This window comes from Mytilus trossulus, chromosome 6 (genome assembly GCF_036588685.1).
Source record: "Mytilus trossulus isolate FHL-02 chromosome 6, PNRI_Mtr1.1.1.hap1, whole genome shotgun sequence".
In the NCBI taxonomy this organism is placed as follows: Eukaryota; Metazoa; Mollusca; class Bivalvia; order Mytilida; family Mytilidae; genus Mytilus; species Mytilus trossulus.
Genome location: NC_086378.1, coordinates 8,551,498 through 8,576,878, shown reverse-complemented (window position 1 = coordinate 8,576,878; position 25,381 = coordinate 8,551,498). Strand labels below are relative to the sequence as shown.

Genomic DNA, 25,381 nt, shown 5'->3' with positions numbered 1-25,381 from the left:
TCACAAAAATAAACTGACAACGCCATGGCTAAAAAAGAAAATGACAAACCGACAAACAACAGTACACAAAACACAACACAGAAAACTAAAGACTGTGCAATACAAACCCCACCAAAACTTGGGGTGATCACAGTTACTTAACTGAAACAATGCACACAGTGCTCACACTTAATGATTTCCCACGTATATTTCCGATTTCAGGCTGATTTCAATTAAGTTTTTTTTTAACTAATGATTTCCCACGTTTATTTCCGATTTCAGGCTGATTTCATTTAAGTTTTTTTGAACTAATGATTTCCCACGTTTATTTCCGATTTCAGGCTGATTTCATTTAAGTTATTTTGAAAAAATATAACGTTTGTGCTATATAGATAAAGGTAGGAGTGCCAATTTGACAAATCTCCATCCAAGTCAAAATTTATATAAGTAAACCATTATACAGTTTTAAACACGGAGCCTGCCTCACACCAGATAACAAGCTATAAAGGGCCCAAAACATTCCTTGTGTAAATCCTTTCAAACGGGAAAACCAACGATCTAATGTATATAAAAAACGAGAAACACTTAATTAAGAACCACCTAAACAAACGACAACTACTGAATATCAGATTCCTATATAGACAATATAGTTTAGTTTTAACTAGTAAACCATTTGAACTGAAATGGTATTTTTGATGTAAACTACTCTGAGCATACTGAATTACCTAATCATTTTTAGTTTTACAGCAGTATATTCAGTACTGTTCAGACAATACTATATCAGGCAATAAAGATATGTTTAGTCTTTATTCAGATAAAGAGAAAACAACACTTTAAATTTCATGCGTTTGAAGTGCTAATCTGAAATTACCTCCATCACAAACAGTAACATTCTGAACTCTATAAATAGCTACTTATCAGGACTGGATTGCCTGCAAGCCATATACATGTATCTAAAAAGCACCGAATTAACAAAATGAAAATGTATGTAATAGGTAACCTTAACATCGGAACTAGACTTAAAGTTTTAGTTTCAGTCTCTTCAGATGCTGTAAGGTTCATATGATCAATTAAAATCTAATTTCAATTCACAGATAAATTTATTAGTCTTATCTTACTTCGAATATCAGCAATTGCAATTTGAATCTCCGTTTGTTCGTAGATATGTTGATACTTTGGTCTAGCTTGATGTTTGTTGACGTAAACTTGGGTTACCTTTGGATTCCGTTTATAATTGATGAGGTAAAGAGATTCTTTGAAATACCAGTGAACATTTGAATGCCAGTATCAAGTTTGAATATTTAGGTCGTTTGATAAAACTTTCTTTGTTTATATACTTATGTTGCTGATCTTAAAATATTTAAAAACAAAAGTTTAGTCCAAAACAAATAAATAAATTTATAGATACCAGGATTCAAATTTTGAATTTGCGCCACACACGTGTTTCGTCTACAAAAGACTCATCAGTAAGTTTGCAGAAGATACATAACCTTTCGGGGTACCTGTTTCTACAGTCATGAAACATTACACAGCATTTAGAGTACAACATTTCTACTAAAAAGACCAAATTCAGTTTTTCGATTAATTGATTTCTCAGTGAGTTCGATAATCGTGCTCAAGATTTTGAAGACTGTAAGGCCTAGTCTCACTTCCGGTTTTATGTACTTCATTTTGTACGAGCTTTTTTGTTTCATCGCTTGTTAACTTTCCGATAAAATAAGTATATATTAGAAAAGGTACATACGTAACAATTATACTAAAGACCAATCACTGTTACGTGACAGTTTAGATCGATTTACTTACATATTCCACCATAACAAGGAAAATGTTTGGGTGCATATGTACTTTTTATTATTGTGGTTTTTGTTATTGCTTGACCTTTCTTGGTTTAATTTTGCAGATAAAACTATCATATAAATGTAAAACATTTCTTTGCCAAATATTGAAGCGGAAGCCTTATGAAGTAACATGTGTGTTAGTCAAAACATTAATCCAACAGTTTATCATTCTTTTGAAATTTGAGGGCATGCTTGGCCGATTAAAAAGGCTTTCCAGTTTTGTATTCATACTGTAACGTCTTTATGGTTTTTGCTGAAGTTTTGCATAACAAAATTGAATGATTGACAATGGAAAAAGTTTGTTATGATTGCTAGTCACATATTGTTTTAATTGGTTACTTGCAATTGCTGCACTGAGTTTAAAAAAAATATATTTGTCATGTTGTTTTCCTTTACAATATGTTCTAGTCTAATGATGAAATCCAGAAATTATATGCCCAATTTTCCTTTAGTATGCGTATTTGAATGGACCCAAGCATATGCATTACAGTTAAATGCACACACGCACATTATCTTTCATGAGAAGTCAAAACTAATTTGCATAGTTTGTTTTATAATATTCTAAGACACAATATGGAACACACACACAATAACACACGCAAGTTGAAAGTGTTTCAAAAAGCAAAGAATCTTTATCTTTCTTCGATGACTCTCAATAATATGCTGCCGTTTAAAAAAATAAACTAAGTCGCAGATTAAACACATTTCTTTGAATTAAAACATTTTTGTGGGTATAATTTTTCGTAGATGGAGGAAAAAAATCGTTTATATTTGATTTTTGGTTATGTGAAAGTCTTCACACATGCCTATAGAAGATGAATATTGAAATACTTGGTTAATCTTTACCAAGGAAATCATCGAAAGTTGGTATCCCACGAATGATATTGGATCCACAGTATTGCTCTCACATATCAGGGTTATAACAACTTGGCACCGGTAAAAGGTATAATACAATTTAAAGGATACAACAATTATACCATACCTGTAAACATAGATATAGGGAGTTTGATATATGTTAAAAGTTAGTTCATTGGAACGCTTTATCGTTGACAGCATTGTTAAACAAAACAAAGTTATGGCCGGACACACGTTCCCCCATCCGTCTTATTGATTGTTTCCATAAGAAGGATTTTCAAATTCATTTGAATTCTTCTGTTCATTATTTGACTTATTTCTCCTCCACATTATGCATGCCACAATTAAAGGAATCTGTAGTACTATAACTGCTATTATTATTCCAAAAATGCCGCCTGCACTGATACCTTTATGGGAAGAATCATCTTTTATTCCTAAAAGTATATTTGAACATTTGAAAAAAGCAACACGAATTAGACAATTCAACGAATTATTATACACATTTCAATGGTGAGATTTAGAAATAACTTGCAAAGAACGTATTCTCCTTTTAAATAAAATAAAAAAATTCATCGGAAGGTATGCAAAGAACGTCTATATAAGAATAGAACATGTGGTATGATTGTCAATGAAACAACTGTCCACAAGAGACCAAAATGACACAGACATTAACAAATAAAGGTCACCATACGGACTCCAACAATGAGCAAAGCCCATATCGCATAGTCAGCTATTAAAGGCCCCGATATGACAATGAAAGCAATTCAAACGAGAAAAATAACGGCCTTTTTTATATAAAAAATGAACGAAAAACAAATATGTAACACATAAACAAACGACAACCACTGAATTACAGGCTCCTGACTTGGGACAGGCACATATATAAATAATGTGTCGGGGTTAAACATGTTAGCTCTAGTAACTCTAACCCTTTTCTAAAAACGTTCATCGGAACAAGACCTTGATAAATATTCCGTATCAATTTCACAAATAACACACGATGGTCTTGAAGTATAGATTCTAGTACTGAAGTTGTTTATCATCTTAATGACGTGTTATATTATTCCTTTTTCTTATCTTTTGGAATACTACATTTACAGCTTAGTCTATTTTTCGTGATATTCATTTGTCGTGGCTCGATACTTTGACATCCCGTAATTTTGTTATTGTGCTATGATCAATTTATGTATTATTGTCTTTCATTTTAATTTATGTGATTTTTCTTTATGCCTTTTTGTGTTTCTTTGTTACATATTTTTATTTAGAGAAATTAAGATTATAACACAGTTATGAATGTCGTCCCCTATTTAGACATTATTTTTACCTACTACGTTTATTTGTTTTGTTTACACATCGTTGTCAATATAATGAAATAGCATACGAATAGCTTACAAGTGCGAGGTTAAGATAGATATAAAAGCTAGTTTAATCCACGATTTTCTACTTAAGAACATACCTGTATTATGTTAGGAATATGACAGTTGCTATCCATTCGATTGATGTGTTTGAGCTTTTGATTTTGCCATTGATAAGCGAGTTTGATTTTCCTCTGAGTTCGGTATTTATGTGATTCAACTTGTTCGAGTATCTATGATTTTGATTCATTTTGGAAAACATCTACTAGTATTAAAATCATTTGATTTGTTGATGTCAATTAGATATAAAAAATAACATGTTTCTTTTTCAAGCGTTATTCATACTTCGTATCATTATACTAATTCTCTGTAAGGACCATTCTATTTAAATAGGAGCTTGGCAATGCATGTTTTAGAATTCAGTAATACTTTTTCAAAGAGGAACGACAGGTACCAGAGGGACAGTCAAACTCATAAATAAAAAAAAAACCGACAACGCCATGGCTAAAAATGAAAAAAAAACCAAACAGACAAACAAAAGTACACATGACACAACATAGAAAAATTAAAGAATAAGAAACACGAACCCAACCAAAAACTAGGGGTGATATCAGGTGCTTCGGAAGGGTAAGCAGATATTGCTCCACATGTGGCACCCATCGTGTTGCTTATGTAATAAAAAATCCGGTAAATAGTCTCATTCGGTAGGTCACATTCATGAAAGGGAAGGGGATTGTAGATACGACTTAAGGAATAAACTCATCAGAGATACCAGGACTAAATTAAGTATATACCCCAAAAAGTAAAAAATGGCAAATAAAGTACGAAGTTGAAGAGCATTGAGGACAAAAATTACTAAAAGTTTTGCCAAATACAGCTAAAGTAATCTATGCCTGAGGTAGGAAAGCCTTAATATTTAAAAAAAAATCACAAATTTGTAAACAGTAATTTTATAAATTTAACTAAATCAATGACAATTCATGTCAGCACAAAAAGTGCTGACTACTGAATTTTTGATACCCACGGGGAAATAAATCTCCACCAGCAGTGGCATCGACCCAGTGGTTGGAAATAAACTCATCATAGATACCAAGACTAAATTTAGTATATAGAACATATCCGATATCATTTGTGAAACGCTTATTCCATAACGATCAACTAACTCGTGATGGCGTCCGTAAAATTTACGAAGGGATGATTTCAACTTCACCATATCAAATTATAAAACAATAACAAACATATATCCCGAAGTATTTGCACATCATTTGGCTTCGAATTTCCCGGCTTGAGAGTTCCAGATCAAGATGAATCCAGAAAATTGCATGCAAGCCAACGCAAAACTGTTTTCATTTCCCAATTATTATAAACAATTTTCATTCTAAAACTTTATCACAGACCGAAAAAGTTGTTCAAATGATGCTATCAGGACGACTGATTTGCGGAATTATGTGTCACGTAACCATTTTGTTGCGTATCATTAACTTAGTTTTGTAATTTTTCATGTACTTTATGTATCTGTTCAAAAAAAATCATTGTCGATTTCGTAGCTCCCTTCTTTGTAACTGGTAAAAAGGAGACCAATCACTTTTTTTAAGGTGCATTTCATCACCCATAGTTTTTGGTTGGGTTCGTGTTGCTAATTTTTTATTTTTCGATGTTGTGTCATGTGTACTATTGTTTGTCTTTTTCTTCTTTTTTTTACATTTTTAAACATTACGTTGTCAGTTTCTTTTCGATTTATGAGTTTGACTGTCTTTGGTATCTTTCGTCCCTCTTTTATCATTTCTGATTTTTTCTTATGTAATTTTTGTGTCTGTATTGCTATAATCCCAATTGGTTTTTTGATTGTTGTACAATAACGAATTAATTGGAAATAAAGATCATTGATGTATGGCTCAAATGACATTGAAAATAGTATAGATTTGTCATGGTAAACTGGCAAATCTAACGATGTAGGTTGTGTTTATCTAAATGCGTCATAAGACAATAACAATCAAAACCAAGGAGTAAACAAAGACTCACAAAACCAAAGGACATTTACATAAACAGTTATAAATAATAATTAAGAAACAACACGAACTCCACTAAAAACCGGGAGTGAAATCAGGTGCTCCGGAAGGGTAAGCATTTCCTACACCGTAGACGTAAACATGAAGCATTCTTAATTCCTACTGATAAACAGTTCCAAATCCAAAAAGGTCCAAGTGATACACGGATCATGTGTAAACGCGAAACTCAATAATAAAGTATAGTAAATTTACGAACCGGATCCCGATGGTCCTGAAAGTTTGTGTATCGTCGTAACGATAGCATCAGCAGTTTTCCCAAGGAAATTGATATTTTCATCGGTCAGCATAACTTGCAAGTTATCACATTCATGATGATAACATTGTATCATATCACCCCGAAAATTGGCTACAAAAACAAATGAAATGATAGATTTTACATGTTCTTAACACAACTTTTCAACGTTAATTATTTTCAAATTGACTAAAATTTTACACCATCAAAATTTCATAGCATGACTCAAATGCTAATAAGCCGTCTAAAATAATAAGAATCCTTATTTTTAATTTTGTCTTTCATACATGTTATATACATAGTCGATTCTGAGGACATATAATAGGTATTATAGCTAACAATCATAACAAATTAAAGGTAATACAAAATAAATTTTAAATTATTTCTACAATAAAACATTACCTGAGTCCGTCAACCAGATGGCTGGTAATCCTTTCTCATTTAGATCACTTTCCCAAAAGTTCCCATGATCACTACGTATGAAGTTAATCAGAACACTTTGTAGATCAGATGGTATGTCGCTAAACTTTATAAAAGTTAGAGGAAGAGATTCAATTTCATATTGCGGTTTCCCCAGCTCTCTCCAAGACGTAAGAAATTCTGCAGCTAAGTATGAATCGTTAGTTTGTTTTCGGTATATCAAATTAAGAAAGTCTCCTTGGAAATTGTCAGAAGCTATACTGGCATAGGCTTTTGGAAATGCTTCTTTAAACTGAAAAATAGTTAGATTAATGAATACTGCATAATATAAATAAAGGCAACAGTAGTATGTTCGAAAGTGATAAATCGTTTGAGAGAAAACAAATCTGGGTTACAAATTAAAACTGAGATAAACACATCGACTATGAGAGGAAAACTACAAAACAAAAGAAACACTGAAGTGCAACAAAAACAAAAACGATAATGCAACACACACAGAAACGAACTATAAGATAACAACTGTCATTTTCCTGACTCGGGTTCAGGACATTTTAAGAAAAAAGGTGGAATGAACCTGGTTTGCGGCTAGCTAAACCTCGCGCCTTAATGGAAATGTTAAATATAACACTATAAATAAAAACAACATTAGTATACCGCTGTTCGAAGTTCATAAATCGATTGAGAAAACAAAAATCCGGGTTACAAACTAAAACTTAGGGAAACACATTAAATATAAGAGGAGAACTACGACACAACAGAAACAACATTTAAATGTACACACACACAGAAACGAACTATGATATTACAATGGCCATTTTGCTGACTTGGAACAGGGCATTTTAAGAAACAACAATGGTGGGTTGAATCTGGTTTTGTGGCATTCCAAACCTCCCGCTTTTATAGCAATGTTAGATATAACATTAAATGACAACATTACATGACAGGAAAAAAATACAAATAAATGGGAGAACATATAGGACAGAGAAACACACGAATAATAGCTAACAAACTGTACTAGATTTATAAACGACTACATGACTGGACTACACATAAATGCAAGAACATTACGGACAGAGAAATAAACAATAAAAAATTACAATAGAAAATTTCGACATGCTAATAGTTACAAAGGTACCAGTCATATTAAACTGTTATTAAAATATATTCAATAAAACAAGTAATATTTTGTTTCGTAAATTGCATTTAGGCTCGTTTGAGTTGTTTGACGTTTTTCATGTCGATGCTTTTTATAGCTGATTATACCGTTTTAGATATTCTTATTGTAGAAGGCCGAACGATGAAATTCAATTGCCTATAACCACGTCATTTGAACATCAGTGGATAGTTGTCTAATTGGGAATCACGCCAATTTTTCTTATTTTTATATGTATACAAAAAAAGTAAAATCACAAAAATACTGAACTTAGAGGAAAATCAATTCGGAAAGTCCATAATCACATGGCAAAATCAAATAACAAAATGCATCAAAAACGAATGGACAAGAACTGTAATATTCCTGACAAATGTAGAAAATGGTTATATAAAATTAATATGCTGTAAATGTACTGTTACTACTGAATCTGAATAATACCAACTTTGAAACTGTAAGTTTCAGTCTATTTTAGTATTATCTATCCATAAAACTCTTCTTTATTTATTTGCCAAAGGATACTGACACGAAAGCTCAATTTTATTTAAACTGCTTAGTTTTAATATGAATTGATAAATAGCATAATAAAAGGTTGGCAACAATCAAAGTTGAAATATTTAGCTGTAGTCGATTGTCAGTGTATTAAAACTGAGCAAACAGCAATAAGGGTTCGGTCATTTTAACAGTACAATGTTATCCATTACGAAAGACGTATCCATGTTTTCAAAGTTTTGTAATGCAAAATGTATAGATAGCCTTTTACAACAGTCTCGATTGTTGAACATATGGATGCTTCCAGAGAACATTTGTTCTTCCTTGATTACCATTACAGCTGTAGTATAATGATCATTTATATGAAAGAGGGACGAACGATACCAAAGGGATAGTCAAACTCATAAATCGAAAATACATGTACCAAGTCAGGAATATGACAGTGGTTTTTGCATTCGTTTGATGTGTGTGTTGCGTTTCGGTGTTGTGTCGTTGTTCTTCTCTTATATTTAATGCGTTTCCCTTGGTTTTAGTTTGTTACCCCATTTTGTTTTTTGTCCATGGATTTATGAGTTTTGAACAGCGGTATACTACTGTTGCCTTTATTTGTGCTATTGATTTCGCCATTTGCTTTATAAATTTTCTCGGAGTATGACATTTTCTTTTCTATTTTCTAGTTCAATTATTGCTCATATTAGTCTGTTTCACGGCCGTTATTGAAATTCTTGATAATACCTGTAATTGATATTTGTATATTCCGAAGATTTTACGGACGGGGACCAACCTATGCTCATATGTACATTTTTGTTGTAAAACTTCAAACTATTTCCGAAATGAATATTAGAGAAGGGTCACATGTTTGATAAATATAGTGCACAATTTATTACAAACAACGGATATAACCCTTCTCGCTCTCCTACATGTCCTTCCGCCCATCCGTAAGTATAAAAAAAAAATCGGTATGATAACCAATGAGACAACTCTTCACAGGAGACCAAATGACACAGTAATAAATTACAAAATATCACCGCACGATATTCAACATTGTGTGAAACCAAGACGCAAAGTCGGGTATAAAAGACACACAAATGACAAATGTAAAACAAATCAATAGAGACTTTTAACGGTATAATGTATGTACAAAGATAATAACAATCGAAACCAAGGAGTAAACAAAGACTCACAAAACCAAAGGACATTTACATCAACAGTTATAAATAATAATTAAGAAACACCACTAACTCCAATAAAAACCGGGAGTGAAATCAGGTGCTCCGGAAGGGTAATAATTTCCTGCACCGTATACGGCACCACCCGTCGTGTTATTTCTTTGCTCAGTTCGGTCATGATGGAAGGTTATTATGACTGAGGAAGAATATCAGATATAATTTCTGACACACTTTTGTCATAATAGCCAATCAGCTCATGATGGCAACCGTAAAATTTCTTGAGTGATGACCTTAATTTGATTGATTCAAAGCCCTGCCGTAGCAACTTTTGAGATAGCAGTATTCCTCGTTCAACAAAATCAACGTAGTTTGAGCTAGCTCTAGAGTAACGTATCAATTGAGACACATATACTCCATATGCTGGTAACGAAAAACAAATATGTTACAAATCAAGAAACGGAAACCACTTAAATACAGGCTCCTGAACAGTCTGGCTTTTGGTAGCGCCCCAAAGTTAGAAAATGAAAATAAAATTGAGCCACAAAATTTTTAATCATCCTATATTCCTAGCTTTTTAATACATTAATGGAACTGTTTGTGGCATACATGTGCATATGTATGTGATCAATATTTTCCATAGATTTGATTTTCAAAAGCTAAAACGGTGAAATATTATTCCTTTTTTTGTGTATACATGGCAACATTTCTGCATTTATTTACCATATAATATTGCAAAAAAAGAGGGATGAAAATGTCACATATTCCCCCAAAATTTGGTTTAAACTAGTTTTTCAATGCTTTTGAGAGATATCTTTTCTGAAACTGTTGACATTAATCTACCAAGTGATCGAATACAAAATGGCTGTATTTCGCCTCATTTTTTCGTAAAATGTAAGCATAAATTCGAGCGACAAAAAAGTTGGAAAAATATTACGGACTGTCATACAGAAAACAGAATATTATGACATACATTACATTATTTTGATCTTCCTATGAACCCACTATGAAGGCTATTTTAATTTTCAGCTACTGTGGATTCATTATTATTCGTTGGATACCAATTTTCGTGGATTTCGTGGGCACAGTCAAACCACGAAATTAAATATTCAACGAATGTTAATTTTTCTATAGGTTTGTATGCAGACTTCAGCAAAAACACGAAATTAAATATCCACGAAAATGCAAGTTTTTCTTAATACACGAAAATTGGTACCAACGAAAATAAATGAATCCACAGTATCCAAAAATGAATTTCATTGCACACTAGCTCTCGTATTTGAAAAATCCCCAGGAACCAAAATTCGAAACTACACATCTAACTGCGGAGTGCTACCTTCATCCTCCTATATTATAAGACGGTCTTGTAACCTATTCAAAAGGTCTAACCTTGAGTAAACGTCTCTTTAGATTAAGAGGTTTTGAAAACGCAAAAATATTAATACCAAATATACATAACTTTAATCTATAAAGATTGTCAGGGTATTTTACTTCATTCGCCTCCCATTCTTTCTTTTCTGAATAATTTATTTACTTTCGGCAAGTTCCTTTAAATCCATCAATGTTCAAAATATTTGAAAATATTACTATTTATTTCTAAAGGAATACATTTAATGGAATGCTCTTTCCATAAGGATTATAATGAAATGGTCCATAATGATATTTTCAAAGGGACATCTGTAATAAGAAACATTTATCTATTGATAGCAGAGATACTATTATGTAGTTTATGAATGAAATACCAGTTAACAGCTGTTCAAAAGTCATAAATCATGAGAAAAATCAAAGCAGGGTTACAAACTAAAACCGAGGAAATACGCCAACTATAGTGGGAAACAACGGAATAACAGAAACATCAAAGTTCAACATCAGAAACCCCGAAGTGCAACAACAGAACTCACAAAGTGCAACAACAGAACACCCAGAGTGCAACAAAAACAAACACACAATTTAATAAATGCATAGGCAAGTTAATTTTTTCCATCACCTGTGTGGTTTAAAACGATACCTGTATCAAAAGTGTATTTGGTCAACATAATTAAAAATTTCGGTGTTATTCAATGGGATTTAATATCGTGTAAGGGTAATTGATATAGTTTACCTGGGGTATAATATCTGGTGGAATCATCTGAGATCTGGCCGAGGTATTATATTCCATCATAGTGTCCAATATAATTACACCATGCATTCCTGTCGGTATATTATTGCCATAATTTATACGTAACCAAGCAGGTAGCCATTTCTGGACAAAATGTCGGCTTCCAGCCAATGGCATACCAGGAAGTTTGCAACTTGGCGGTGGGACACAATCTGCGATAAAAAAGAAATGCAATTATATTCTAACAATTACCTTAAACATTGCAGTACGTATGTGTAACTTTTTATATTTCTGCCTTCCTACTTAATTACTTGACATTATGAAATAATTCGTTTTCGTGTTCTCATAAGATATAGTTTCGTAAATTTTAGCCTGGGAAACATGATTTATTCATTGATTGAAGTTTTTGACCTTGTAATTTATGATCGGTGCTTTGTTTCTTTTACATACATTAGATGATTATAGTTATTTGTGCCCTTTTGTACAGATTTTTACATTTTGCTGTTAATCCGCTGTTAAGGGTAAGGGAAGGACTGCAGGGGTATAAACATGTTGGACCCGCCTTAATTGAGAACACCTGTAAAAAACCAAGAGCCTGCTTTGCAGTAGTTTTTGTTTGAATCTGTCTAACATATTCGTTTCCCGTTTATTGTTTCAGCATAAACCAGTCATTGGGTTTTCACATTTATTCGTTTAAATTGTTTAATTTTGTTTTATCCTCCTGAGGACTTTAGTAGCTTAGTATGGCATGGATTTTGCTCACTGTTGAATGCCTTTTGAAGAAATATTAAAGTTCAAATATACATTACATTTGCCATATTTGGCACAACTTTTTGAAATTTTGAGACCTCAATGTTTTTTTTTAACTTTGTACTTGTTCTGGTTTCAACAATTTTGATCTGAGCAGAACTTATGAGTCTTACGTAGACGAAACGCGTGTCTGGTAGATCAAATTATAAGCCTGATACCTTTGATAACTAAATTTGCTTAGATGCATAGCATTTCGTCACTAATGGACAGTTATCTCAATAGCGATCATGCAATATCTCCTTATTTCATATAGGTGAATATCAATAGTTTTGTTACCGCTTTGCAACAGACCGAAACAGAACCAAAATCCTGAGTTTAACTTAAGCACTGAAGAGGTGGTTAATGAATTGAGTGACCTATACATTCAGCTAACTGTGCTAACTAATAAAAAAAGAAGATGTGGTATAATTGCCAATGAGATAACTCTCCAAAAGAGACCAAATGACACCGAAATTAACAACTATAGGTCACTGTACAGCCTTCAAATTGGAACAAAGCACATACCACATAGTCAGCTATAAAATTAAGCCGTTCTCTCGATGATGACTCCGACAAAATTACTATCTTATAATGTGCCTAAGTAAATTCAAACAACTTGTTGAAATTTTACGGTTTGCTTTTATTTTGCAAGAATTGATTCAAATTTCCTTATAGTTTTTCCCAATAAAATACTATTATGATACTTCTACTAAAAAAAACCCCTAAACTTAAATGAAGAAATACACGTAAGGAGTCTGTAAATATTAGACTTGTGTTTCTCCATTTGATAGGTGCTTTGAGACAAAAGACTGTAATGTTGTTAATACTATTTGCTACTGATATGTGATTCATAATGTCCTGCTGTAGAATAAGAGAGAGAACTCTTTAAAACTACAAAATCCTATATAACATAGATTTAAGTTAATTTGGACTATCAAAAAAAGAAAATAAACATACATCCATCTTCTTCCAAATCAAACGCTACAAAAATCATTGTATTTTCCCTTTTGACACCATTCCTATTCCTATCAGTCAATTGTCTGACAACTTCTAACATGGCTGCAACTCCTGCTCCATTATCATCAACTCCTGTGGAACATAAATAGTTTTACATGTGTATTTGAAAGTTGGTCAAACCGTCGTTTCAGCTCTATGCGTTTGTTCTTAGCACACGTAACTAAATTATCTAATTGAATAGGAATCATTTTTAAATATCGTTGTCAAACAATTTGAATTAATATTAAAACTTAACTCGTTTTATTCAAGGAAAAGAGACCAAAGAGGTAGGGCCAATTTCCCTTGAATTATTTTACACCATTTAGGAAATTCAAAACTTCAATTTTAACAGGTTTTGACTAAATTTGAGTATGTATCCAAAACTTGTATTATAATGACATTCTTAATAAATACAAATTTTTAGTGAAAGATAAAGTTTGTCTGTATTTATTTTTGTATGTATTTTTTTTTTACATCAACAATGTTCTTTGCTTTTTTTAATCACGCAATGCATCCATCAGACATTTTAAAGAAGTAAAAATAAAGTATAATTTAAGATATTGGGTATTCTCTTTCTAAAACAAAGAATATGTGATAGAATCATAAGGAATATGTCTTTGATACGTATTCATAACCATAGGAATAACAACAGAAAAAGGTTTAGCTGACAACATGGATTGTTTAGATATGACTTATACACTGTTTAAGCTTATATAAATGTACTATTTTATTGTTTATTGATGTATTTCTCTGTCCTGAATTATATGCATGTGTACTGTATTCCTGTCATGCAATGTTGTCATATAAGTGGTATATGTAATATGACATAAAAACGCGAGGTTTGGCCAGGTTCAACCATTTTTTCTGAAAATATCCTGTAGAAAGTCCGGAAAATGGCAGTTGTTGTCTTGTAGTTCGTTTCTATGTGTGTTGCATTGTCGTTTGTTTGTTGTTGCACTTCAAGGTTTCCGTTGTTTAATATCATTTTATGACTTTTATGATTTTAAGACTTTTGAACAGCAGTATACTATTGTTGCCTTTATTTACAATCAGGTTCTAATCAAGTGTGGCTGTATCACTGTTTTGTTGTCATACAATGCAATTGTTACCTTTGGTTTCTTTAACTGTATCATAATGTGCACCTAGTCCAATAATCCGGTCTTTTGCTGTTCCAAAGTTAATGCCTCTTGATATACCAATAACTGATTGGAAATAATCCTAGAAACATGCACGTTTAATTACTTAATATTTATATTTAGAAAAATGCAAACAACTTTTTCGTTACGTGACGCGATATTGAGATCGATATTGTTTCACCTTTAACATATGTCTAGTTTAGAGGAGGGTTTGATGCTTGCAAACATTTTAAAACCCGCCACATTCTGTATATGCCTGTGCAAGGCAGGGGCATGTAATTGAGTCTTTTTCGTTTGATATTTTAAATCAACTTTGTTTTTGTTTATTGATTTGTAGACAAATCGGGTAGGTAGGTCTCTCGTATGAATTGTTTCACATTTGTCATTGTGGTGCCTGTTGTAGCTGACAATGCGGTATTGGCTGTCTTCATTGTCGAAGGCCGTACGCTGACCTACGGAGGTTGATATATATGTCATCTTGTCTCTTTTGATGAGTTTTGTAATTTCCAATGATACCATATCGTCATGTTTTAGTATATGCTATAAATAAATCATGGTGTAAACCTTTCAATATTTTGTGTCGTTTGATTGAAAACTTATTTGCGTTTAATCTACATCTCATTTTATCCAAAAATACATAATTTTGTAATATGTGACGTATAATAGATAGATTACATTCTTTTTCATATTTTATTTCATTTTATTTAAAGAGAGCTTAAGATTTTAGCTTAACTTAACTTTTAGATATACAGATTTTGTAGTCGAATACTATATTGTATGTATGAATACTTTACACTTAAATTTTCAATGATAATTATTTAATAACTCAGTCACAAAAGACACACAGTTTTGATTGTGCTGAAGAATACACGCGTGTAAGAGATTTAAATTCTAATAGCTATGCATTCTTTCTATATAAGTATAATATTTTAGTATATTGACTTGGTTTTTAATAAATGTTCTTGTGTTTTGAGGATCATATTTCTAAACCGATTGCTATCATATCTTAAAGTTTTCAAGGTCATTTTCATACAATAATTTTAGAAACAAGATTATAAAGGTTTGGGTCAGTAGTACAGATACAATTGCAATTGTTATCAAGAATATTTGAACACAAACACTATTTTGTATTTGTTTGGTAAATCATCGGTAAAGCACCTTACATGTATGCGATTTTTGCAAGAATAGAGTTTCCATATCTAAACATGTAGTACAAAAACGATAATCTATAATCCATACGTTTTTGCCTTTTATGCGGCATAAAGACACATACCTCAAATCTTCAAACCTTTATATTATAACTTACAATTCTTGATACAGAAGACTCATTGAATGTATGATATTGCGTTCGAAGTCCATATCTTAAGAATTCTCGAAAAATATATTCTTTGGCTGCATATTTATAGTCTTTGTATTTAGGATCGTGATGTCTGGTATTAGAAAAATAATTCCGAATCGATGTCTTCATATACTGTGTATCAGCAGATTTTACACAATACACTGTAATATAATATTTATATCAGAGTTATATGCTGAATGTAGAAGAACAGATGATATATTTTATTCAATATTCTATACACATATGCCTCATGTAGTTTTAAATTTTACTTGAAATTCAAACAGGTGTTTAAAATGAAATACAACTACTAACCATCAATTCCTCATAACTGAATAAGTATTACTGTCTTTGACTTACTTTGCACGATACAAATTTCACAAATGAAAAACAACAACCACCCAAACGCCAATATATTATGTTTAATTTAAGTTGTTAAGCTGTCATTGTTTTTTGTACATAACAAATCTAAAAATTTCTAGCGGAAGTATTTCAAAGGAAAGTTAACCTTAATCCTGTCAACAGAAGGCGTATCCAAATGTTAAGATTTCAGCGTTCGTGAAGACGATAAATCAAGATACAAGCATTCCAAAGAGTTTATTTTATAGAAGTTACGGTTATTTTCTTATTATTTTAAAATAAAACCAAAATGACGTGTTTGATATGCTTTTTCTTTTGGCTGTTGCATGTTATTTCCGCTTTCCGTATCTTTAACTCGCCATTTCTATAAAGATTCCATTTAAAAATGTATTCTACTTCCATTTTCTTGTCAGACATTTGTAATTAGGGTACACATATACTTTTATTTCTATTATTTACTAAAAAAATCATTTACTACAATCGCTTTACAATGCACAAAAGAAATCAATTATACAAGTACACATGTATATAAAAGAAGAATAAAAACTAGAAAAAAAACCTAGAGAATTTAAAAAGAAAAGCAACCTAAACCATCTATGTGTCAATGTATCAATATATGTGATTATTACTGGGATTATTGGGCAACGATAACGTTAAAACTATTGTTATTTGAAGAGGACAATTATCTCTTTTTTTAATCATATTATCTGTTTTTAACGCGATATTTTAATCATGAATCCTTAAAAAGATATTGTATTGCTTGTGACGCTCTATTTAAATATCAACAAACAATCGCTTATTTTAGCGTCTGCAAAATATTCAGAAAATATGTCCGTTTAAGTTTTTTGTAAGAACTTAACTTGCAATCTTCCATATTGAGACACCATATAGTGAATATATAAACAAACTATAAATTCTAGACAGTTAATGGCATCTTTATAATGCTGAAGAAGGAATGCAGTGGGAAAATCAGCATTCGAAAACTACACATTTTGTTTAAAATCATTGATAAGACAGAACACATCTGATAGGTTTATATCATTTTTTTTTCACTTTTAAAGTCATATGATATGCTGACCCATATGTAAACATGTTTGAAGGCATATTTATCCTCCTAAATGATGTTTAAATATTTTTTTTTATTGATAACGTAATATAACATACACACAATAAATTTTATCTACAAAAAATGTATTGGAATACAAAAAATAAAAAAGTCAATTTTAGTAAGCATCAATTTTTGACTCTTTTTACATTAAATGAATAATACTTACAGTTTAACAAGAAAATTAATGCATAATAGAAAAATACCGAAGTCACCATTCTAAGGGTATTTATAACAAGACACAAATGTGTCTAAGCGTGTCCAAACAATTTAAAAATAGGTTTCAAAACCGTTATTTGACCTTGTAGATATCAATTTCAGATTTTCAGAAAACCGATTTAAATTGCGATTGATTTAAATGTATTGCGCATAAAAGGGAAATGGTATGTATATATACTATGTCATGCGTTTGAATTTACCATTCTACAACGTTTTGTAAAAATTCCTGTAAAAATCTTTTTTATCTGGGTAAAACTCATAAACATTTCTGGACGTTAAGATACCATGCATGTAATATACATAATGAGAAGATGTGGTATGATTGCCTATGGCACTATTTTCCACCATTGACATAGAAGTACAATGGATAACTGGCTTTCAATATTTTTGTAAATATTAGTCCTTCATATACTCCGTTCCCCTTCCCAAAAAAGGTGGGGAAATGAAACCTAGCCAAATAAGAAGAATACAGACATCGTTGTAAAAAAGGAGAATAAATATATAAAACAATTTCAGACCAAAACACATACAATTTTATTTATGCACCATTGATGAGTCTTATGTAGACGAAACACGTGTTTGACGTTCTAAATTATAATAATTGTATACTTGATGATTCGCATCAAAGCCTGACTTGATAAATGACTTGGTACTAAATGATCACAAGAATTAAATAATTGGTAAATTCATAAATATAAAAGAAACGAAAGATTGTGCATATAATAAAAAAAAAGGATATATAAAAGACGGGTATCAGTGGGATGATGAACGTGAAAGAAAAGTCTTATTTTATGGGCAAAATATAAATACCCATATAGGATAAAAGAGGAATAACAGCACCGTATTGAAGAGCTAAAAACTTCCACTTGACGGGGACAAAACTAAGAGTCGAGCCCAAAAAAGAGAAATTTGTGATCGATAAATCCCCATTATCAAACGGTTTTGTAAAATAAAGCTCGTGTACTTGTAGGGAAAATCGTTAGTTTTTACGAAACTTTAACGTTTTGTAAAAAGTTATTTTATAATCATGACCATATCAAGAATAATTTAAGTCAACACAAAAGTGCAGACATAAACAGATCTGAAAGCATAATCTTCCTACTACAATGTTGTTTAGATATTTTTTTTTATTGATAACGTAATATAACAAGCACACAATAAACCTAACTTGCATTATAACTACCGAAAAATGAACAAATAAAATCAGTTTCTGTTAGCAATAAATTTTCATAAAAAAATATACGTTTTAAATTTTGCATGTCAGATATATGTTTCGTCTACACAAGACATATCAGTGACGATCGAACTTAAAATTTAGAAAGGCCAAAAAAAATACCAAATCTTAGAGCATTCGGCGCAAATATTACGAAACGTTTTTTATATTACAAAATTAATCTATTCCTGATGTAGCAAATCCTTAGTTTATTGAACATTCAACAGTGGCTTATAATTATGATCATAGTAATCATACCAATGATAATTATTGTCACGACATAGGTGCTGACTACAAGGCTGGTGATAACATCGGAAACGGGAAAACTTCCTCCAGCAGAGGCACCTAGAATCGACAACTGCGATTGTCAACCCATTAGTCCACTGCAGGCATCATTCCATCGAAAGTAACATAACATCCATATAATCCATTAGTCCACTGCAGGCATCATTCCATCAAAAGTGACATAACATTCATATAATCCAATAGTCCACTTCAGGCATCATTCCATCAAAAGTGACATTACATTCATAAAATCCATCAGTTCACTTCAGGCATCAGTCCATCAAAAGTAACATAACATTCATATAATCCATTAGTCCACTTCAGGCATCATTCCATCAAAAGTAACATAACATTCATATAATCCATTAGTCCACTTCATGCATCATTCTATCAAAAGTAACATTACATTCATATAATCCATTAGTCCACTACAGGCATCATTCCATCGAAAGTAACATTACATTCATATAATCCATTAGTCCACTGCAGGCATCATTCCATCAAAAGTGACATAACATTCATATAATCCATTAGTCCACTACAGGCATCATTCCATCAAAAGTGACATAACATTCATATAATCCATTAGTCCACTGCAGGCATCATTCCATCAAAAGTTACATAACATTCATATAATCCATTAGTCCATTTCAGGCATCATTCCATCAAAAGTAACATAACATTCATATAATCCATTAGTCCACTTCAGGCATCATTCTATCAAAAGTAACATTACATTCATATAATCCATTAGTCCACTACAGGCATCATTCCATCGAAAGTAACATTACATTCATATAATCCATTAGTCCACTGCAGGCATCATTCCATCAAAAGTGACATAACATTCATATAATCCATTAGTCCACTACAGGCATCATTCCATCAAAAGTGACATAACATTCATATAATCCATTAGTCCACTGCAGGCATCATTCCATCAAAAGTAACATAACATTCATATAATCCATTAGTCCACTGTAGGCATCATTCCATCAAAAGTAACATTACATTCATATAATCCATAAGTCCACTGCAGGCATCATTCCATCGAAAGTGACATAACATTCATATAATCCATTAGTCCACTGCAGGCATCATTCCATCAAAAGTAACATAACATTCATATAATCCATTAGTCCACTGCAGGCATCATTCCATCAAAAGTAAAATAACATTCATATAATCCATTAGTCCACTGCAGGCATCATTCCATCGAAAGTGACATAACATTCATATAATCCATTAGTCCACTACAGGCATCATTCCATCAAAAGTAACATTACATTCATATAATCCATTAGTTCACTACAGGCATCATTCCATCAAAAGTGACATAACATTCATATAATCCATTAGTCCACTTCAGGCATCATTCCATCAAAAGTAACATAACATTCATATAATCCATTAGTCCACTACAGGCATCATTCCATCAAAAGTGACATAACATTCATATAATCCATTAGTCCACTTCAGGCATCATTCCATCAAAAGTGACATTACATTCATATAATCCATCAGTTCACTACAGGCATCATTCCATCAAAAGTAACATGACATTCATATAATCCATTAGTCCACTTCAGGCATCATTCCATCAAAAGTAACATGACATTCATATAATCCATTAGTCCACTACAGGCATCATTCCATCAAAAGTGACATAACATTCATATAATCCATTAGTCCACTTCAGGCATCATTCCATCAAAAGTAACATAACATTCATATAATCCATTAGCCCACTGCAGGCATCATTCCATCAAAAGTAACATAACATTCATATAATCCATTAGTCCACTGCAGGCATCATTCCATCAAAAGTAACATAACATTCATATAATCCTCTAGTCCACTACAGGCATCATTCCATCAAAAGTAACATAACATTCATATTATCCATTAGTCCACTGCAGGCATCATTCCATCGAAAGTAACATAACATTCATATAATCCATTAGTCCACTACAGGCATCATTCCATCGAAAGTAACATAACATTCATATAATCCATTAGTCCACTACAGGCATCATTCCATCAAAAGTAACATAACATTCATATAATCCATTAGTCCACTACAGGCATCATTCCATCAAAAGTGACATAACATTCATATAATCCATTAGTCCACTACTGGCATCATTCCATCAAAAGTAACATAACATTCATATAATCCATTAGTCCACTACAGGCATCATTCCATCGAAAGTAACATAACATTCATATAATCCATTAGTCCACTACAGGCATCATTCCATCGAAAGTAACATAACATTCATATAATCCATTAGTCCACTACAGGCATCATTCCATCAAAAGTAACATAACATTCATATAATCCATTAGTCCACTACAGGCATCATTCCATCAAAAGTGACATTACATTTATATAATCCATCAGTTCACTACAGGCATCATTCCATCAAAAGTAACATTACATTCATATAATCCATTAGTCCACTACAGGCATCATTCCATCAAAAGTAACATAACATTCATATAATTCATTAGTCCACTACAGGCATCATTCCATCGAAAGTAACATTACATTCATATAATCCATTAGTCCACTACAGGCATCATTCCATCAAAAGTAACATAACATTCATATAATCCATTAGTCCACTACAGGCATCATTCCATCAAAAAAAACATAACATTCATATAATCCATTAGTCCACTGCAGGCATCATTCCATCAAAAGTAACATTACATTCATATAATCCATTAGTCCACTACAGGCATCATTCCATCAAAAGTGACATAACATTCATATAATCCATTAGTCCACTACAGGCATCATTCCATCGAAAGTAACATAACATTCATATAATCCATTAGTCCACTACAGGCATCATTCCATCAAAAGTGACATAACATTCATATAATCCATTAGTCCACTGCAGGCATCATTCCATCAAAAGTGACATAGCATTCATATAATCCATTAGTCCACTACAGGCATCATTCCATCAAAAGTAACATTACATTCATATAATCCATTAGTCCACTACAGGCATCATTCCATCGAAAGTAACATAACATTCATATAATCCATTAGTCCACTACAAGCATCATTCCATCAAAAGTAACATAACATTCATATAATCCATTAGTCCACTACAGGCATCATTCCATCAAAAGTAACATTACATTCATATAATCCATTAGTCCACTACAGGCATCATTCCATCAAAAGTAACATTACATTCATATAATCCATTAGTCCACTACAGGCATCATTCCATCGAAAGTAACATAACATTCATATAATCCATTAGTCCACTACAGGCATCATTCCATCAAAAGTAACATAACATTCATATAATCCATTAGTCCACTACAGGCATCATTCCATCAAAAGTAACATAACATTCATATAATCCATTAGTCCACTACAGGCATCATTCCATCAAAAGTAACATTACATTCATATAATCCATCAGTTCACTACAGGCATCATTCCATCAAAAGTGACATTACATTCATATAATCCATCAGTTCACTATAACATTAACGACAAATGCCACTCAGTGCAAAATGTGCTTCATGAAATACTACATACGATTATATCGTCGGGATTATCTTTAGTATGTCATATACGCCATATTTTTCTAATTTTACGTTTGTTTCTTTTTAATTGGGTTTGAGATGTTTAGCGAAATGTCCAAACCACCCTAACTTTACTGAAGTGGATAGTCATGGAATTGACTAACCGAATGAAATATTCATTGGTCAGAGTATTCAGATAATGTTAAGATCAAAATCATTGTTTGAAACAAATATTCATGAACTAGTTTTATTTTTTACGTTTTATTTTCATGTTCAAAAGATGACATATATATAGTATCATAAAACTTTACAGTGCAAACTTGACGTATTAATGCAGTGAATGTTAGTTAAGTTTGAGAAATTTTCTGGAAATAGTCCTAAATGTTGAAAATAAATATAGGTTAGATTAATATTACCTCGTACTTTACCGATATTGCTACTTTCAATATAAAATGAACGTTTTTAACATACACAAATCATAAGGAGACATTTATATCTATTTACAGTCTTTAAAACCGTTTCTTTTTAGACCAGTCTATTTAGTATAATAGTTGATTTATAACATTTTACATGCAGGTTCAATGCCTTGAAAATGAAACCAATTAAATATGATTTTAATCAAATAATAAAAATGTCACCTTACAGTTATTTTTGATAATCTTGTTTGATGCGGATAGTCGTTGACAAAGGTTGTTGTAAATCTTTTCATCTTGACTTTATGGGTACGTGTTATCGTTTTTATTACTATATTGTAATGTTTTTATGAATATATTGTGTCTACATGATTGTGTTCTTATTACGTCTTTTAATTATATCAATATAAGATTGTGAATTTCAAGGATTCTGCAACACTGATTAGTTTGATGAGAAAGGGATGTTTTAAGCATTATAGTTTTCTGGTCGACGTCTATTTACTTTTTTCTTCTCTTAGCCTTAATTATTTATATTTTGTTTTTTTCGTTATGCATTTTGTTGTTAGTTGACATCACTGAATTTATATTTATAGAATCTCTTAAGTTTAAGATCTTGAGCAGTCCTGATTAGTAATGAGCATCCAAATTCCATGCAATTTTGTAGTAACTAGTAGCTAAAAAACCAAGTAACATCCACCATAATTCTACAATATGAAATTAGCTTTTGATTTTGCCATATGATTAGGTGCTTTACGTTTTGAAGTTTTCCTCGGATTTCGGCATGTTTTGTTATTTTTTTCTTTTTATGAAGAAATTTGATGTCATACATTTCATTCGATTCAGTAATTTTACTGAATCAGTTAGCGGAAGTTTTTTTCAGAAATAACTACGCTTATTATCAGGTTGTGACGTAATTTTAAATGTAATAGCTTGATACAATTAAAATTTATGTACTTTTTAATACTTTTCCGACATAATCATGATACTTTTTTTTACAATATATGTCTTTCAAGACATATTGAAAGAGTTGGTATTACTTTGCTTCATAAAAAGAATGTCACAAATGATATCGGTTATGTTCCTTACGTCGTAACTACAATCCCCTTCCCTTTCATGAATGTGACCTACCGAATTAAACTATTTACCGGATTTGTAATCACATAAGCAACACGACGGGTGCCACATGTGGAGCAGGATCTGCGTACACTTCCGGAGCACCTGAGATCACCCCTAGTTTTTGGTGGGGGTCGTGTTGTTTATTCTTTAGTTTTCTATGTTGTGTCATGTGTTCTATTGTTTTTATGTTTGTCTTTTTCATTTTTAGCCATGGCGTTGTCAGTTTGTTTTAGATTTATAAGCTTGACTGTCCCTTTGGTATCTTTCGTCCCTCTTTAAAAAAAGGAATTAGATAAATATGAAACCACTAAAATGAAAAAGTTGTGACAGATACCAGCGGGACATTTAAACTGATAGATAGAAAAAAAACCAACGGATTTTAAAAAAAGAAAAAAAAGACAAACATATAAATAATAGTTCACAGGACAAAATAAAGTTGAATGAAAACCTAGCATTACGAACCCCGTCATAAACTGGAGGGTGATCTCAGATACTCCGGAAGGGTAAGCAGATCCTACTCAACATGTGTCACTCCTCGTGTTGCTCTTGTTATTACAAACCCGGTCAGTAGTCTTTTTCTGTAGGTTATATAAGTGAAAAGGATACGGAATTTAACACATGAGAAACATATAATCCGATATCATCTGTGAAACGAATATTCCATAAGAGTCAACAAACTCGTGACGGCGTCCGTATAATTTAGGAAGGAATGGTTTCAATTTCAACATTTGTAATTGTTGGTTTGATAGCTGCCGTGTAAGCTGCAATCCTCTATCAATTAAATCATGTTAGGAAATACAAGCCTGGAAATATCGTATCAATTGGGAGATATATATTCCGTATGCAGGCGCTGCTTGAATGCTGCTATATAGAAATGAAAAGTTCACAATTTAGAAGCTGAAATCATCTATTTTGTCGTAAAGGTTTTTATTTAACCAATCATCATTGTCAATTTCTAGAAGTAAGTCAAGATATGAGTCAGACTAAACAGTATCTGTTGTACCCTTTATCTCTTGTTCGATGAGATAGATGCGTTCAACATAGTCACACAATTTTGAAATGTGTAGTGATAAAACATCATGTTTATAGCGGAAAGTAAAGAAAAAGGATATTGCTAACTTCTTTTCAAAAGAAGTTTCTGTATGAAAGATACCTCATAAGAATAAAGGAATAAGTCGGCAAGAAGAGGAGCTCATTCAGTTCC

The 25,381-nt window shown here is 31.9% G+C and overlaps 1 protein-coding gene across 1 annotated transcript; it reads right to left on the bottom strand.

Moving 5' to 3' along the window:
• Positions 1-1,144: 1,144 nt before the first annotated feature.
• On the bottom strand, positions 1,145-17,643 carry LOC134720715 (uncharacterized). Its single transcript, XM_063583172.1, has 8 exons — positions 17,546-17,643; positions 15,882-16,075; positions 14,549-14,657; positions 13,401-13,532; positions 11,658-11,866; positions 6,731-7,040; positions 6,293-6,442; positions 1,145-3,106 (listed from the first exon to the last, which is right to left on the bottom strand). The coding sequence occupies exons 1-8, from the start codon at positions 17,592-17,594 to the stop codon at positions 2,922-2,924; spliced, it is 1,338 nt and encodes a 445-aa protein (XP_063439242.1). The 5' UTR covers positions 17,595-17,643; the 3' UTR covers positions 1,145-2,921.
• Positions 17,644-25,381: the final 7,738 nt, after the last annotated feature.